This window comes from Amblyomma maculatum, chromosome 1 (assembly GCF_055883805.1).
Source record: "Amblyomma maculatum isolate TAMU_Amacu chromosome 1, ASM5588380v1, whole genome shotgun sequence".
NCBI classification, from domain to species: Eukaryota; Metazoa; Arthropoda; class Arachnida; order Ixodida; family Ixodidae; genus Amblyomma; species Amblyomma maculatum.
The window spans coordinates 482915970-482935250 of NC_139344.1; the positions used below are offsets into that span (position 1 = coordinate 482915970).

Here is a 19281-nt window from a genome sequence, read left to right on the forward strand (position 1 = left end):
GGCTCTGAAGGTACATTGACCGTGTCAAAGAGTGCACCTATGTACAACACATGCAGTGGTGTGCACAAACTAGGTGCGAGAATTGCCGGTTAGTTTTCGTGAAGTGCATCCAGCTTGGCATCCTTAGAAGAGTATTTGCAGTTTTGCTACTAAGTTGCAGAAGCTTGGTACACAGGGTGACTTTTTGTAATGCAGCAAGCCAATTTAAATGATCACAGGGACATGCCTTATCTTTCTAACTTGTGGTCTTCTTTTTCATGTTGAAACAGAGCAATATGAAATGATATGGGACAACACGGCACGTCGCACTTATCTCTAACTTGTATACAGGTTTTGCGACGCAGTTTGTGTTTGATTCGAAATAATTTCGACCATCTATGGTTTTTGAATATGTGTTACTAGCATTTTGCAGCACATAAAAACTCTGCTTCTTTTGAAACGTAATGTCTGTAGGTAAGATTTTATCATGGAGCTTTTAAAGCTACTGAATTTCATGACCATAAGTTTTTGGCACTCATTAAAATTAAACAGTATAATGTTTCTAATCCATATCAGCTAATTAAATAGACCATTTTATTTGTATATCCTGATATTATTAAGGGGAAAATTCTTTTTTGTGCCAGAATGCAAATCACAAAACCATGCTGTTTACGGTTTGCACCACATTTAATTGTGTGCTTTCTGAGTTTGTTGGTTGGTTTGTGGGATTTAACGTCCCAAAGCGACTGAAGCTGTGCGAGATGCTGTAGTGGAGGAGCCAGAAAATTCAGACCATTTGGAGTTTTTTAGCGTCACTGACATCACACAGCCTATGGGCGCCTTGCTTTTTGCCTCTCGAAAAGGGGCCGCCGTGGCTGTGATTTGATCCCGCATCCTTGGCCACAGAAGTCGAGCACCCTAACCACTCTGAATTAAGTCCTGGACACAAGCATTCTTTCAGGAGTTGTGCAGTATGTTTTGTAAGATTTTCTTTGTTTTGAAACAAAGAAGCTGTTCATGCTGTAGAACAAACTTAGTTGGTACACCTTTTCTCTATGCAGTGCATTCGATTTATGCACAAAAAGTTTTGGTTTGAAACAGGTGCAGATTTTATTTCTTAATTGTGAAATTATCAACAGTTAAAATCCTTTATGCAGTACCTAGACAATTCAAGCTGAAACTGCATCTACAATTGGCAGCAGTTTTATTTTTTATCTTGCTAATGGCTGTTCCATTGCTGTTCTTATGCTTCTGCTTTATCCATGTGGTGCGTTGCTAGAGGGAGGAGGTATTTCTGCATTATACAATATTTCCATAGGTTAGCAGTGCAGTGCTACAAATCAAACCATCTCGAATAACAAAGATGACATGTAATTTAGGTTCGGTGTTGTCCAAAGATTTTTTTTTTCTTTGCTTTGAGAAGTGCAATGGATGAATGCTAATGAATGCTTGCTTTCCTACAAAATGCTACTAGAATAATTATACACTGGAGATGCTGCCTGACAGAGTAATGGTGATTAATGTTGAGTGCAGCATTTATCTACATCTGAAAGCAGTTATTCTTTGATGTTTTCAATGAAATCTGTCAATGGTTTTCTGGCTCAAACTTCTTTCTCTTTTGAACAAGAGCCTACAGAGCCCTTGTAATTATCTCATGCATATCATAGTGAAAATCAGAATAGTGGGCGTGGAATAATAATTTGCTGTTTAATTATCAGGACCTGCACATTGGAAGCAGCAGTGCCAGTGCGGATATGGTTGTGCCTTGTACTGATGCACAGCTGTGAGGCTGGAGCAAAAAGGTTTACCAAGCAAAGCCCTGTTTGCGATGGTATAGAAGTATCTGGTACTAAGTAGATTTATGGTGACACTTGAAAAAATAAATATGATTATGTACACGTGAACCATACATTGACACTGACCGTGAAATGACAGAATTTTTTCAGGTTCATTTCTGGTTCGCATCTGTTTGCACATGGTGACCGCTTAGAAGTGCCCGCTCTCTTGGCGCTAATCTAGAACTCACGAAAGTACTCTCGTAAGGAGAAATTCAGGCTCGGTAGTTATCTAGTCTTCCTCAAACATCCCTGTTGCAGCGGAGCACACCTTTGCCTCGGCAGGCGCGACGGGCGGGGAATTCTCTAGACCTCAAACAGATTCAACATACATTTGCTGTAGCTGTGCAGTGAATATAAAAAGGCTGCGGCTAAAGGTACGTCGGACGGACCCGATCAATGGCTTTAAAGGTACTACATCCGACGTACTCGGTGTGTTTTTCTTCGGGATCGTCGGAAAAGCCTGACAGATCCGGGAAATATATCTCACGGACCCGATCGGTGGTGTTTACGTCCGGCGGACACGATGCGTTTTTTCTCCGGGATACGTCGGAAAACCATGGACGGATCCGAGGTCTTCGGATGTGTGATTGTAGCAATGGGTGATAGACTACGTGATGGCCTGATAGGTTTACGTGTTTTGGGCCGCGGCAGAGAAGCACAAGCGCATATGTAATCGTTGAGTATATGGTATCGATGACGGCCAGCCCGAGGCACGCACGCCTGCTCATTTGGTTGGTTATCCTGTGGATTATCGTCTACGATGGTAGTTTTGTAGTTTCGATTCTTCAAAGTTTCCTCACTTCCATCAGTGATCAAATGCGTCACGTTACGCGTCGCTTTCTGCTGATGCTTTGCGGTGCTGCAAGTTGTATACAGACAAGCGGCGCTGAAAAAGCTGCTGGGTACCGCCTGCGTGTCTCTAGTCCACCGTGATCTAATACAAGCATCGCGTCATTTTTGTTTGCTGTATGGCTGGAGGTATAGGCGCCGGTTTGTGCTTTTCGTGAGATGCGTGATGTCCGGACTACGTCCTGCGAGAGTGCTGTGATGAACGTGCGCTGAGCGTATTCACATAGATGGTGTTCAGTTATGATCGCCGATGTTCCACGTGCATGTCAGTGTTTATTCAGTGGTAAGTCCGAAAATGTCGCGTAAAGAGAGCGTCGTAAACTTATTGACGCGCGCTGTGCAACAGTCAGACCAAAATAAGTGATCGACAATTTATCGGACTGCACTACGGGGCTTAAAACTCGGAAAATGGGCTATTTCTACAAAGTACACGCCTATTGTTTTGAAGCTTGCAAAAAGCATTGAACGGCAATACTTTAACCTGGCGTTGCACAAAGTTGGGAATGCACATGATGTAGTTTTCGCATGTTGGAGTGGACAGAAAAATAAGTGCTCAGCACCCCCAAGATGCGCATTACTACAGGTGAAAATATTAGCTGCCAGACACAGCACCTTCCTTCAGGCTTTGTGCTGTTATTGAAGGCCACTTCATCATTAATAAAGGAACAAATGTGCTTTATATGTGTTAATGACTAGTCCTGTATTGTGTTTTTTTTTTAGCTTTTCCTTAACTTTTTTTTTTTGCTTTGTCAAGCTAGGCAAACGCAAATGGTACACGTTTACCTTGTCAGTCCAAAGCTGAACATGAATATCTGCCTTGCATGTGACAGCTGTAATGCTGGAGAGGTTTTACGCTGCGACTTCTCAGCATTGCGTTCTTACCCCAACATCGTGATATTTAACCCCAGTGATGGCAGCCGCACTTTGGTGGAGGCGAAATGCAAACTCATCTATTTGCTGCGATATGTCAATGCAAGGTACAAAGCCCAAGCAGTTAATCTGGAACCCTGCACTGCGGTATTCTTCATATATGTCACTTTAGGATGTGACACCCTACATACCATTTGTAGGATGTGCATTTATTTAGGTTTTGTAACCTCTCATTCATGTTGTGCAACATTTGGCTAATTGTGGTTCTGGAACAGTTGTTGAAGATAAAACCTAAGCAGTTCTTGGATTAATTTGCTAATAGCACTCCTTTGAAGCTTGCCTCTCATTCATGTTGTGCAACATTTGGCTAATTATGATTCCGGAACAGTTGTTGAAGATAAAACCGAAGCAGTTCTTGGATTAATTTGCTAATAGCACTTCTTTGAAGCTTGCATCAATGCTGGGCAGTTCAAATAGCAAGCAGTTGAATTACAGGAGTGATGTAAAGCATGTATTTCAGTTCTGATAAATGAAACGTAATGGTCCCCTCCATGCATGCACAGGTGCCCTTAGACAAATACATATCGGGCGTGTGATTGTGACACATACCAAGGGTTGACAGAAGGTCGTGTGGAGCCAATGTGGCATTCTTCATGAAGGCTAAAATAAAATTGTAGAACACATGCTGTCCCATGCAGAAAAAACTGGTCGTTTTGTGTATGATTAATTGACTATGAATAGCGTCTTACTCAGACAGTGATGTGATATATAATATATGATTTAGCATCCCAAAACAACTATGGCTATAAGGGACGCAATATTTGAGGGCTCAGGTATAATTTTAACCACCTGGGGTTCTTTTACAAGCAATGGCACCACACGGTGCATGATAGCCTATTGTTTTGCCTCTACTGAAATGCCTACTGCTGCTGGAATCAAATCTGCATCCATGGGTTCAACAGCCGAGCTCTCTTAACTACTGAGCCAACAAGATGGCGTCTAGTAACAAAAAGCATGCCATTACATTTCCTTCTAGCCTGTGGAGTTCTTTACAGAACTAATGTATACATGAAAAAGTAAATAGCAAAAAAACACTAGTTTTATTGCACATTATATTCACATTTCAGCAAACATTCACTAAAAGGAAATTTCTCACAATGTTGGCATGGAAACTATGAACATCTTACAAAAGCAATATGATGCACTTACGGCACTCAAATTGTTAATGGGCAAGGTTGCATCTATGCTACTACACTACACTACTCACAAGACCACAAGCTCCATCAACTTTGGCCAATCACTTGATCAAACTAACGGAGACAGATGTCGCACACGGCAGTTGATCGTCTCGCAACACATCTCTGCATTCGTTGCATTTCAATTTCATGCCTTTCCGCTAAGATTCGACTTTTGCTAGCACTGCTAGTCACCCATATTTTGTGAAATATTTATTTACGAGATCAACCTCCTCGTAATTTATGGTCTTAGGCATTATTGATGCTATTATTTTGGCATCCTCCTTACCTAGAAGAACGAAGAAAATGACTTAAGCTTTGAGTAGACAAAAATTAGGGAGATACCTAACCTCCACCTGTAAGGGTATGATGTGCCAGTGTTAATGACTCTTGTCTGCGGATGCCACTGTGGATTCCCATTGATGTACACCTGTGAGCAAAAGTGGTATACTCCACGCAAACCGTAACGATTCATTTTTTTTCAGTATAACAAAATGTGCCACACAAAATTGCTTGGGCAAGATGGCAAGTATATCAAGGAGGATACGTAATGCATATCTCAGAAATAACTGCTTCTCTGTCGGAAAAATCTGGTGGGCAGTTTTCTTGCAGCGTGTGAAGTATACCACTTTTGCTCACAACTGTATATGCCCTTTGCTACACACTTAATCACTAATTCCTTAATTCATGTCTCTGTTATCTCACACATACTCATTAGCATGCAGTCATAGGCTGCCGTGTTATGTGAAAGACAACTTGACGGAGACCTCTGTAAGGCTTGTATTAACCAAACTGTACAAATATGCCTACATGGCCTAGGAGTAACCTTTCTTACTTGGAGCTGAAACGTCCCAGAACAAATTTCAAAATGTAACTTTGCAAGCTCGAGTTAGCAGCTCCTGCCATATTGTGTGGCCTCGTGGCACTTTTGGCTTGTGCACAAGGTCTGTTTTTTAATCATGCTGGTTAACATGCATGAAAAAGACATTTTTGCACAAACATTGGTGGCAAATAGTCAAGTGGTGCACTGGATGTTTTGAAATGTGTACCTTTATTTTTGCAAGGGCAGCATCATCACATAACATGATCAAGAGTTCTGTCAGTGCTTGTGGTTACATGGCACGACCATCTCAGGGAGCGATTGTTGTTACAAGACCTCTTCTAACAGTGTGCTGACACCATTCCACTGTGCGATCAATATATATATATATATATATATATATATATATATATATATATATATATATATATATATAGACTTAAAGTAGTTGACACACGGTAGAAAAAACAACACTTTATTCCGACGTTTCGGCCGGGGTCCGGCCTTTGTCAAGGAATGTACATTCCTTGACAAAGGCCGGACCCCGGCCGAAACGTCGGAATAAAGTGTTGTTTTTTCTACCGTGTGTCAACTACTTTAAGTCTATGCCCTACCGGACCCATTTGGGCTTCAACCCCCTCCCTATATATATATATATATATATATATATATATATATATATATATATATGTAACTATATATGTATATATATATATATATATATATATATATATATATATATATATATATATATATGCATACCTTAGATAGCTAATGGTTGTGAGTCTCATTTATTTCTATGACTTGAAAGAAGTTCCTGTCGTCAGAAGCCGTACACGTTATGAACGCTGGACAGCTGTCTTCAAAGGTGCTGAAGAGAAATAACCGGTTAACCTAGCTGCAATGCTAAATTACAGAGGTTGAATATACTGCATAAAAATATCAAGAAGCTTGTACAAAGAAATTTGAGAGTGAAATTGCAGAATGATTTCAACATTGAAATAAACAACAAACTAAACTTTGTCAAACCTATCATCGAGGAATGGAAATCATGCTGTCATCAAAAACACATCATGGAGGACATTTTAGGCTGTCTTCGCAAAAGACACACCCACACCTGACACAGAGCTTCATAGTTATGAAAGCAACAAACCATAGAAAGCAATAAAGAAAGCAATAACTAGCAATAAACCATATCTTACTTTCATATGCACCAGATGCGAGAAATTAAGAAGAAAACATTTTCTACAATTTTGCAACAGATCCCTTTCCATTAAAGTATAATCCTACGAGGAAGTGCACTAGTCCAAATTCCCTGCATTTTCCGTTTCCTAAAGGAAGCAATGTTCCTAAACAAGCTGCATCTTAAAGAACATTTTAGTCATTATGCAAAAAAAAAATACATTAAACCTTGTTCTTAGCACATGGCAGCATTAGTCGCTTATGTGCCATGAAAATCAACACAACGCTGTTAGGTATACCTTGGTTAGCTATACTATATGAGAAGCCTTTGGTCTGCTGTGGTCTATTCACATGACAGCTCTGTCATGCACCTCTAATGTCCTAGCAATCGGAAAGTGACCTTTGGCAATTCTACAGATCTCTAAAGACGTGCGGGTGTTTGGTTTTGACTGGAGTGCTCAATTGTTTTGTCAACGTCTGCCCACTTTTTTTGTTGAAGACAACCTGGAATGAAAGTGTTAAATAAAAGAATCCCCCCCCCCCCCCCGAATGGTTTATTGCTAGTTTATCTCCACTCTTTACATATGGGTAATTGTCCTCTTTCATAAGTATGAAGCTAGCTGTGGATGTGTCTTCTGCGAAAATGATCTAAAATGCCCTCTTGGTGTGTTTGTGATGACCGTATAATTTTTTTTAACATTTTTTGAATATTTCTGAACATTTAGCACGTTTCTGAAGGCGTTGCTTATCATTACGGGGCCCACAAAAACCAGCTGAATGTCAAATACCGCTTAGGTTGACTTTCTAGCAAGACAGCGGTGTAGTGTGGAAAGTCGCTCTGCTGGTCCAGCGCTCTCCGCGGGCTTGAAAGGCGAACAGTAATATAAGAGCGCAACAGAGATGAGACGAAGAGAAGAGGAAAACAATGGTTTCTGTCGCGCTCTTATATTACTGTTCGTCATGGTTCACCAACTCGCCCAATCAGCCGTTAATTCTTCTTTAATGGCGAGCTGTTCGAACTATAGCTTGACCACACCTGAAACACTGAGTTATGCATGGTCAAGACAGAAATGATAAAACTTCTCCTTCGCATACTGCTGTACAGCAGTTCGCAGCCCCTCGAAAGTAGAATATTTATTGTACAACTGCATGTTTCATTTGAGAGCGCGCGGACGTAGTACATTCGACGCATATATATGCGTCAAAAACGCAATTGAGGAACGAAATTGACAGGACAAGTGCTTGGCTACAATTCACGTTTATTTTGCACACATCAAAACTCGATATGTAAGCGCCCAACAAGCAATAAAACGAACGCGATCGAGGGCAAAATTGCGAGCTCCGCACAGCCGGTCAATGCATTGGGGGCGCGTACTCGACTACATTCATTCATGCGCCACAGAGTAGGCCAGCCGTGGGAACATATATATGGGTGGTTGTAGCAACGATCGCTTGCGTGGCACCCTCTGCAAAATTCCAAGAGTCAGTTTCAGCAACTAAATGTGCAGCACACATTTTCTACCGCGTACCAAAGTCCGGCGCGTACATATATCTTCCCCTCGTGTGAAAGCGGAGGCCATTCAATCGAGTTACGGTAACCTCGAGCATGCAGGGGTTTAAACTCCATGTACGCAAAAATAAAAATAGTGAACACGCTCTATGCACTGTTTGCACTTAAAAGAAAAGTTGCGCTTTAAGATGCGTGCTTTCAATGTCCGCGGCACTCGATAGATTCGGGGCGCGCAGTACGTACTTCAGAAAGCACTGAAGGCGCCGGCGGTCCATATATGCTGGCATCTTGTAAAGTACGAGCAAATCGAGGTACGGCCGAGTTCGAGACCGTTTACTAAGCACGAAAGATGTGCCAAACTATATCGTGTATCTCTACTGGCCGGTGTACGCCGCATTGCTTTGCCGCCGCGACGCTTGCATGCAATGTGGTGCGAGTGGCAGCGCTGCAGTGATCGCTGCGCGCAAATGCGCATGAAAACGCCGCGATCGGCATCATATGTGAGTGCGAGACATGAAAACGGTTAAACATTACGTTGAAGGTCCTGAATTTAGTGTCATTCCAGAAGAGCGCGTAGCATATAATGCATGAGGAGGACGTATACAGTCTACATGTCTACGTCGACGTCCGGCATTGGCTGCATGGACTTCCGCCAGACACATATTTAGACCCATTTTAAAGACCGCTATACATACAATAAGATGCACGGTATGAATTCTCCAGCAATTAGGCGTTAGTAAGCGCTCCCAATTTTCTCAGGGAATGTGACGGGCACTGTCCCAGTGTGCAAACTGTGTGCAGTGTGACATTGCACAGCTTGGCGCTGCACTGCGCTGGGACCAGTGAGTTCGCAGTGAACGTCCATTAGGCGCAGCGTGACACACTGCGACCCAGCGTGAAAGGTGTAGCTTGGCGCTGTGAAACGCTGGGACCAGTGAGCTTGCAGTGAATGTCCAGTAGGTGCCAGTGCGACCCAGTGCCAAACTGCGAGCGTCAGTACCAACCAAGTGTGGCCCAGCGAATCCAAGTGCGACGCCAGTGTGGCGCAGTATTGCCAGTGTAAAAAATATACTGCTTTACACTGGAAAACACTGTCCAGTATCCCAGCGACACTGCATTTTTCGATAGGGTGGCCATGGAAATTGAAGAGTATCTTGAAAATCAAACTGGCGCACTTCAAAACAAAGACACAGGAAGAGAACGACAACACAGCGCTGACTTCAACTGGTTTTTATTAGAGAGTGACACAATATATATGTACGAAAAGTGGGCGTGAAAGAATTGATAACTGCTGAGTTTGCACGTGGCGTAAAACACCGAACGCAAAGTTAAAAGGCGCACGATAACATTATAGGTCAAAGCAAGCCAGAACGGCAGGGCTATAAAAAATAAACAAGCGAAAAACGGGGAGGCGTTAAAGGTGGCACGATCCGAAGATACATAAACTAAAATCGAAAAAAAAAAGGCCAAAAGGGGCATTAAGAGCGAAAAAAAAAGGGGGGGCATTAAGAGCGATAAAAGAATCAAAAGGACAATTAATAGCATTACAAGACCAAAAGGGCATAAAAAACAGAATACCTAAAACAACCAAGGCCAGGCCGCTAGAAGCTGAGGAGTGTACCCGGAATCTAAACATTAAAACTACTGTGCGTCTGGTTCAAATATTCTAACTCACGTTTAGTCAGGGCTATTGAGGGTGTGCTAACACAATTTTGACCTAGCTTTAGAATGTGAGCGGCTTCTATGATTTCGCGTGTGAACTGATGTGCATTTCTCGCAATGACAGTGCAATTATGAAGGAATGGCTCACAGGGCTGAGAAGGACATTTTAGGCAGTGAACACCTAAGTTTCTTTTCGTAGTATTGTAAACACTGTTTGAGTGTTCCATAAGTCGTTCGTTTAGGCAACGCCCGGTTTGCCCCACGTAGGCCTTGCCACAGCTCAGGGCAATCTTATAGACGACACCAACTTGGCAGGGAACGAAAGGTGCCTGGTGCCTAACAGGGCAGGCTGGCTTTCGCACAGCCGGGGCATTGACTCTGCGGCAAAGCTTGGAAAGCTTGTCAGGCGCCGAGAACACAACACGGACGCCTGCCTTTTGCCCAATCCGTTTGAGCCTGTGGGAAATAGTATGAAGGTAAGGCACCACAGCAATCTTGTGTTGATGCTCAGGAGCAGCTCTCACTTGACCCCTTTTAAGCTTCTGCAAGAGGGAGCCTGCTACTGAGGTCAGCAAATGCTCAGGGTAGCCAGCATTGATCAGCCGCTGAGTTTGCTCATCGCTGCTCCGGCCCATAGAGTGTACACAGGACTTCATTAGTATGGCATTTGTGAAACAAAGGTTCACAATGCCCCTCTTAACAATCTTAAAATGGGCTGAACTGTAGGGCAACAAGGACTTGCCCCCTCTCGGCTGGTACCACCAGCACAGGTGGTCATCTGCCCTGGATAGCCTTAAATCAAGAAAGCGTAAAGCTCCCTTATCCGGTACCTCATGGGTCAAAACAAGGGGAGAGAGGCACTGTTCAAAGCGAGAAAGCGCTTCTGAAACTGAGCTCTGAAAAGTACATTCGTTACTAGCCAAAAGGATTAAGTAGTCATCGACGAATCTGAAAATCTTCACAGCAGCTGACGAACATAGCTGCTGTTTTAATAGTCGGTCATGATGGGCGAGATATATATCACTTAATATTGGAGCAATGCAGGAGCCAATGCACACTCTGCTCTTTTGAATAAAACTGCTTTCATCCCATGAAACGAAAGTTGAGCTAAGGTAAACTGTCAAAAGTTCCAAGAAGCCGCTCACCGAGATGCCACATAAGTTCTGGAACGTAACGGATCCGAACGCATCGATACAACTTTCAACACACAAAAGAAGCTTGTCGTGTGGAAGTGAATAGTAAAGATCCTTAATATCGACTGAAAAAGGCATTAGAACATCAGTGGTGTCTTTTAAGAAATGAAAAACCTGTCTCGAATCTTTCAGAAGGAAAGGATCATCTACTGTCAGCACTTTGAGTTTTGTTTGAAGGAATAACCCCAGGGATTTCTGCCAAGTGCCTTTCTCGGTGACAATTGCCCGCAATAGACAGTCAACTTTATGCGTCTTCGCAGCGAAAAATACGTCCAAGCTTTTCTTGTCTGCTGCATCTATGCTAGCGCCAGTCGGTCAAGATTTAGGCGCTTGCAAACTTGCTTAGCGCTTGATTTTACCCTGGAAAGAGAAACCTTATCGCGCCGTATGAAAACAGAAGCTAGAGCTGCAACTGCCTTTTCACCAAACAAACCTTTGGGCAGGACAACAAAGCCATCTTCTTTGTCTGCCACCAATAACGAGAGCTGATGTCCTCTTAAAAATGAAGCGACATAATTGAAGGGCCTAGTTTTGTCACTTAACTTGTAACGCGACAGCACTTGAACACCTTCAGACAAAGAGCTAGAAAATTCAGAGTCCGGAGCATGTTTTGCGACCTGTCTCACCATGCTGAGTAGTTCCGGGGGTGACTTCTTGGGTTCGACGGCGTATTTCGGGCCCAGGCTGAGAACACGAGTCACATTGTCTGGCAGCACCACATTCCCAAGCGTGTGCACCTTGTTGTTGAGGCTTGCGTGCTGTTTCGGTGTGTTGGCACGAAGGCAGCAGAGCTCATACTGCCATAGGGCTTCTGCAGTTCTGTCAGCGAGCGCAGAAAGCTCACGCCATTTAATCTTCGTTCTTTGCGAGTTGTCGAGGCGGTGAAGGTGCAAGTACAGAGCCTCACGGTAGAAACGTGCTTGTCGTTGCCACTCGGACCGAAGTATCTTCATGATTCTTGTGCCATGATGAAGGGATGGTTGAGAGCCTCCTAGGAGAGCCTTAATTCCGTGAGGAAGCAACTTGACACGAATGCAATAAGCCAAAGAACGTGCACGGCAAACAGCAGCTGCCAAGAGAGCAACGAGGCGAGATGGGTCGGAAGAGAAACACATAAAAGGGCCCGAGGAACTAGAAATGTAACTTGCAAGGGTAGAAGAACGAGCTAGTTGGTAAATCATCTTGTAAATCAAACTAGCGCACTTCAAAACAAAGACATAGGAAGAGAACGACAACACAGCGCCGACTTCAACTGGTTTTTATTAGAGAGTGACACAACCAGACGCACAGTAGTTTTATTGTTTAGATTCCGGGTACACTCCTCAGCTTCTAGCGGCCTGGCCTTGGTTGTTTTAGGTATTCTGTTTTTTATGCCCTTTTGGTCTTGTAATGCTATTAATTGTCCTTTTGATTCTTTTATCGCTCTTAATGCCCCCCTTTTTTTTTCGCTCTTAATGCCCCTTTTGGCCTTTTTTTTTCGATTTTAGTTTATGTATCTTCGGATCGTGCCACCTTTAACGCCTCCCCGTTTTTCGCTTGTTTATTTTTTATAGCCCTGCCGTTCTGGCTTGCTTTGACCTATAATGTTATCGTGCGCCTTTTAACCTTGCGTTCGGTGTTTTACGCCACGTGCAAACTCAGCAGTTATCAATTCTTTCACGCCCACTTTTCGTACATATATATTGTGTCACTCTCTAATAAAAACCAGTTGAAGTCAGCGCTGTGTTGTCGTTCTCTTCCTGTGTCTTTGTTTTGAAGTGCGCTAGTTTGATTTCCAAGATGATTTACCAACTAGATTGTTCTTCCACCCTTGCTAATTGAAGAGTAGTACGTGGATTCCAAGGGAAGGAAAGCGTAGCAGGGAGCGGCAGAAAGTTAGGTGGGCGGATGAGGTCAAGAAGTTCGCAGGGGTCAAGTAGATACAGCTAGCACAGAACCGGGTTAAGTGGAGAATAATGGGAGAGGCCTTCGCCCTGAAGCGGGTATAGTCAGGCTGATTATGATGATGATGACGTGCAGTGAACTTGATATCATGGTGCAGCCGCGAGATCCACCAGGTAGGACGATTAGTTCGCTTGCTCCACCGGCTGCTTAAAGGCTTGTAACGATTGCGCAAACAAGTTGGTCTATTCATTTTAACGGCGCAGGGACACAGGAAAGAAGAGGGATATAGAAAAAAGCGCATACTACAACTGAGTTTATCACATCATCTTTCATCGCGGGATGAGACCGGCTCCCTTGCATGCACTATCGGTGGTGCCTCAATGCTGTAAACTTTTATTTCTTGTTTCTGTAATAACCTATTACTGGCCTTTACACCTGTCATTATGCTGTATGCCAATAAGAGTGTCATTTATCGTCCAGTAAAATGCAATGCGATATGTCTGTTTAGAAGGGAAACCTAGGATATGTCTCTATACAACAGGACTGGTGCCAGGACTGAATACCAAAAAATGTTAACATGTGCATTTTATTGAGTTTACATACATCAATTAGTATAGCAGTGAAAAACCTTGGAGTTACGTATCTTGAAACACTTGCCAAATTGGATCATGTGAACTTACCGCGAAAGCGAAAGTGTGCAATTTTTGCAATTTCTTTCTTAACTCTATGAAAACTTGTAGCTGACTAACGTCAGGCCTATTCTAGAATACGCATGTGTAACCTAGAATCAATAAAACATAAAACATAAAATAGAACTAGCCTTCTCGAGCAATTGAAAAAAAGAAAAAGACCAGTTTGGAGATGTTTTTTTACAGTTAAAACACACAAGATAGGATGTCCTCTGCGCGTAATTGTTTCATAAAAGATGACCTGGCAAAAAGAAGTTGCAAAATTCTTGCAGGACAACCTCATCCTGCTTCCTGTTAACGACCCTTTTCAGGTAAAAAACGCCGAGGAAGTAGTCAGGTTCTTAAGTGAAAATAGCAGCAAGGCTTTTAGCGGATTCTCCATCGATGTAAAAGATTTATTCTACTCAATACCGCAGGATGCTCTTACGAGATCCGTGCGTGATTCTATTGACACCCATGGCGCCGTGGCTTTTCAGAATAAGTGTGGCATTACTGTTGATGGTTTTCTGGAATTGTTGTCGGTTTACCTCAAATCAACCTTTGCAGATTGGAAATGGTCTCGTTTTATACAAAGGCAGGCGATCTGTACAGGATCATGCATTGCCCCAGTTTTCAGAGCTCTTAATGAAAGCTTCATGCGTTTTAAAGATCTTCCGGTTCGTAGATGATTACTTAGTTATATTGCAATTATGAAACCATTTTATTTCGGTTGCCACAAGTTCCGACCGTGTTTGCGGACACAATGGCGCCACATGAGCTGACCCACGAAGTGCCAGACAAGAATACCATTCGTTTTCTCGAGCTAAGACTTCTGCAACAAGAGTTGTTGTCGGGCTAGTTGGCTTGAATCATGTAATGACATTAAGGCTATGCGCAAAAAAGACAACACAAAAAACAGAGGCAACGACAGGACGAGCGCAAACTAACAACTAGTTTATTCAGAAGTTTAACCTCTAAATATAAAACATATAAGCGCATGCGCAGCGGAAAAAACCACAACATGCCTGATAAACGCGAACCACCGTTATACCCTACAAAACAATTCAACAAGGCAGACTCGCTTTTGTGTAAGGCAATAGACGTATCACTTACACAATTGTGCGCTTTGTTTATCAAAAACGACTCAAATATTTCGCGCGTCACTGCGTTGCTGCCTCGGCCAAGTATCTTAATCTCGTTTAGTCGCGGCCGGCACTTGCAATCTCGACAATGTTCGGTTAAGTTTGTAGTACATTCCTTATCTCCTAACGTGCGCACATGCTCCCCTGCTCGATCATTAACGCATCTCCCTGTTTGACCAATGTAGGCCTTTCCACATGTTAGTGGAATTTCATAAACAATGCCTTTAGCGCATTTTATATAGGGCTTACCATGCTTCTTTGTGCAAACGCCCGGCCTACTTCTCTCTTTCGCCGTGAGCGAGCAGAGTCGGCCTAGCTTAACAGGTGCAGAAAACACCACAGGCACACCAAACCTGTTGGCCACCTTCTTCAAGTTGTATGCCATTTTATGCACGTAAGGTACAACTACTGGTTTTGTACCCTCCTTTGGGACCCTTTTGCGCACTTTTCCTTTCATTTTCTGCAGGAGAGTTTCACTCACTGCCGTCAAGATCGTGCAGGGGTAGCCCGCATTGTCCAAACGGGACACTTGCGCCAAGAAACTATCGCCCATTTTGTGCGGACATGACCTCATGAGGGCAGACTCAAGACACATAGCAGCAACACCTCTTTTGACTGTCTTCGACTGTGCAGACCCGTACGGCATAAGATCTTTTGCAACTCTGGGATGATACATCCAACACAAATGCTTATCTGAAAGAATCATTTTCATGTCCAAAAACTGCAGACTGTTATGATCTGGTACCTCATGCGTAAAAGTTAGACCTCTACCATGTAGTTTAAAAGCTTCTAAAATCTCATTCGTCACATCAAGGTAGTCAATGTTATCTTGTTCTTTTAGAAAAATTAAAAAGTCATCCACATATCTAAAAACTTTTAAAACCATAGTGCTGTCAAGGACATTTGTCAGGGTACGGTCAATAAAAGACAGAAAAATGTCACACACTACCGGGGCAACACACGAACCTATACAAATACCGCGACGTTGCAGGTAGAACCCATTGTCAAATGTAGTGAACGTGCTATTATCTACAGTCATCCCTGTTGCGTTTTGAAAAGAACAAGATAACATTGACTACCTTGATGTGACGAATGAGATTTTAGAAGCTTTTAAACTACACGGTAGAGGTCTAACTTTTACGCATGAGGTACCAGATCATAACAGTCTGCAGTTTTTGGACATGAAAATGATTCTTTCAGATAAGCATTTGTGTTGGATGTATCATCCCAGAGTTGCAAAAGATCTTATGCCGTACGGGTCTGCACAGTCGAAGACATGTTCAAAAGAGGTGTTGCTGCTATGTCTCTTGAGTCTGCCCTCATGAGGTCATGTCCGCACAAAATGGGCGATAGTTTCTTGGCGCAATTGTGTCCCGTTTGGACAATGCGGGCTACCCCTGCACGATCTTGACGGCAGTGAGTGAAACTCTCCTGCAGAAAATGAAAGGAAAAGTGCGCAAAGGGGCCCCAAAGGAGGGTACAAAACCAGTAGTTGTACCTTACGTGCATAAAGTGGCACACAACTTGAAGAAGGTGGCCAACAGGTTTTGTGTGCCTGTGGTGTTTTCTGCACCTGTTAAGCTAGGCCGACGCTGCTCGCTCACGGCCAAAGAGAGAAGTAGGCTGGGCGTTTGCACAAAGAAGCATGGGAAGCCCTATATAAAATGCGCTAAAGGCATTGTTTATGAAATTCCACTAACATGTGGAAAGGCCTACATTGGTCAAACAGGGAGATGCATTAATGATCGAGCAGGGGAGCATGTGCGCACGTTAGGAGATAAGGAATGTACTACAAACTTAACCGAACATTGTCGAGATTGCAAGTGCCGGCCGCGACTAAATGAGATTAAGATACTTGGCCGTGGCAGCAACGCAGTGGCGCGCGAAATATTTGAGTCGTTTTTGATAAACAAAGCACACAATTGTGTAAGCGATACGTCTATTGCCTTATACAAAAGCGAGTCTGCCTTGTTGAATTCTGTTTTGTAAGGTATGACGGTGGTTCGCGTTTATCAGGCATGTTGTGGTTTTTTCCGCTGCGCATGCGCTTATATGTTTTATATTTAGAGGTTAAACTTCTGAATAAACTAGTTGTTAGTTTGCGCTCGTCCTGTCGTTGCCTCTGTTTTTTGTGTTGTCTTTTTTGCGCATAGCCTTAATGGCATTACATGACTAAGACTTCTTTTCACTCCTAATCATGTTTGCTGGGCGTTCGAACCAAGGAGCAAGAAACCCATTTTAGCTCATGGTTTTGCTCATTCAAAGTTGGTTAAAAGGAACATTGTACAATCTAGCTTTAGTAACGCCTTGACGAAGTCATGTAAGCACAAATTTCAGGATAGCTTTTCAGCTCAAGTGTGCAGGCTGACGCAGTCGGGATACCCCCAGGAACGTCTTTCGTCTGTCGCTAGAAAAATGTTAAAGAACTCCAAATGAAAGATGACAGACCCTTCAGCTGAAGTCCAAAAGCGAAATAAGGTAGCAATAATACCTTATATTCACAAGATTTCTTATAATCTCAAGACGATTGGTAAGAAGGCAGGTGTTCACATGATCTTTTCAGCCCCGCAGCGCCTATCAAGGCTTTGTCGTATGGTCAACAAAACGACAAAGAGAGATAATGGCTCACCACAAGGCACAAGAATCCCGCCGTAACATGCGCAGAAGGGGTTGTATACTCCACGCCCCGATCTTGTGGCAAGGCATACATCGGCCAAACCGGCCGATGTATTAATAAACGTTTAATGGATCATAGCAATGATTTTTCAGGGTCATCGTCCAAAACACTGCCGGTGTATTGTTGCACATGCGACCGCCACAGAAAATGCTCCCCTGTCTTTGAGAAAACGACTATTCTAAACAGATCCCATAACAAGCTTACACGCGAAATAGTGGAAGCCGCTTTGATTGCTAAGCACAAGGATGACTGCGTCAGAACATCCTCAGTTTTCTTTTTGAACAAAGAAATTGCTTTTCTCTCTGATTGTGCTTGATTTTATCTTTGATTTTATTTACACTCTTTACATGCCTTCGTTTTATACATTTTGAATTGCAGTCAGTCACATTGCTTAATTCATTGTTGGTTTTTTGTTTTGCAGTGTTAATTGTTGGCTTTCAATTTTGGTTCAACATTTGCATCTCTCTCTCTTCATTTTTCATGTTTAACTTACTTAATATTTTTTGTCCATCTCATAAGTTGCTGTGCGGTTTCTAAACAAGTTCTTATATAAAAAAATGTTTTCTGCGCATCCACCTCTTTTTAGCCATTGTTGCTTGTTAAGGACTGGGAATTTTTGGTTGATTTTTCACGCACTTTCACCACGGCCATTATGATCATGTTATGGCGCTGTATCATGTCAATCGTGTGTTAGGCATTTAGATTTATCGATTTTTTATACTCGTGTTTGATTTTGTTGCACCGGTTTTCGCCGCGTGTCCAGATTTTGTTCCTCTAGTGGGCGTTTCTCTCTGGTGACAAGGTTGGCTGATTGCCAAAAATAAAGTCGTCCTTGCTAAAACATGTGGCAAGGATTCGGCTGGAAAACCCTTCACAACGTTGCTCAAAGTTTACAACTGACGCCGCGATTCATTAAATTCATCTTCTCTTTTTCGGTGGCCCGTAACAACACATAGACGTTGTATTGACAAAAACATTGTTTCTCAAAGAGAAGGCCAATCAAGGAAAGGTCGCGCAAATAAAATTAGAGCTCAAATGTGTTTAAATAATAATTACTTCCTAACATGATTAACGACTGGAACGAGCTATTGAAGGAAGTAATGTCTGCGTCTGGTTATATAAATTCAGCCGAAAGTCCTATTAGGTGTATATTATTTATTACGGCGGAACCTATATGAATATTTGCATTGATTACAAAAAATTACTCTGCGCTTTGTTAGTTTGTTTTCTACATTGCTCTTTTCCAATTCTTACACCTTCTTGCATTCTTATTTGAAACCTGGCTACCATAAAGCCGTACAGACGACGCCGGTCATCTTCTTCCAGGTTCTACTTGAAACAGGATCCTCTTGCGAAGCCCTGCGACTCTTCGTGTCGTCGTAGCTTCCTGTGCAAGCTGCGCACGTCCAAGTCAGGTGACCTCCGGAGGTGCCAGTGATCTGGATGAACGCGGATTTGGTTCCGAATTTGCGGTAGGAAAGCAAGATTCGACATTTGCCGTCCTCATGGTATGCTGTTTTCAATAAAGTACCTTTCTCGCTCTCTTTTTCTACCCATTCCTTTTTTACTAGACCAACCTAGAGGGATATCAACGGTATGTATTTGCGGTTGGGTTATAGGGGTTTAACGTTCCAAAGTGACTAATGCTGTAAGGGGCACCGCGTAGTTATGAATCATATATAATAATTTTGACCACGTGTGGTTCTACAGCGTGGACTGAAAACGCACAGTCCTTTCACCTCTATCAAAAAACACATTGGGTATATTCTAAT

The 19281-nt window shown here is 42.9% G+C and overlaps 1 protein-coding gene across 1 annotated transcript in view; it reads left to right on the forward strand.

The window, feature by feature from the left end:
• LOC146210100 (sphingomyelin phosphodiesterase-like) overlaps nt 1-19055 on the forward strand; it is a 375910-nt gene extending 356855 nt beyond the window's left edge. The window contains exon 13 of the mRNA XM_084607702.1: nt 18836-19055. Coding sequence (XP_084463828.1) covers nt 18836-18947 — 112 coding nt within the window. The 3' untranslated portion in view covers nt 18948-19055. The remainder of the gene's footprint in view (nt 1-18835) is intronic.
• The last annotated feature ends 226 nt before the right edge of the window (nt 19056-19281 follow it).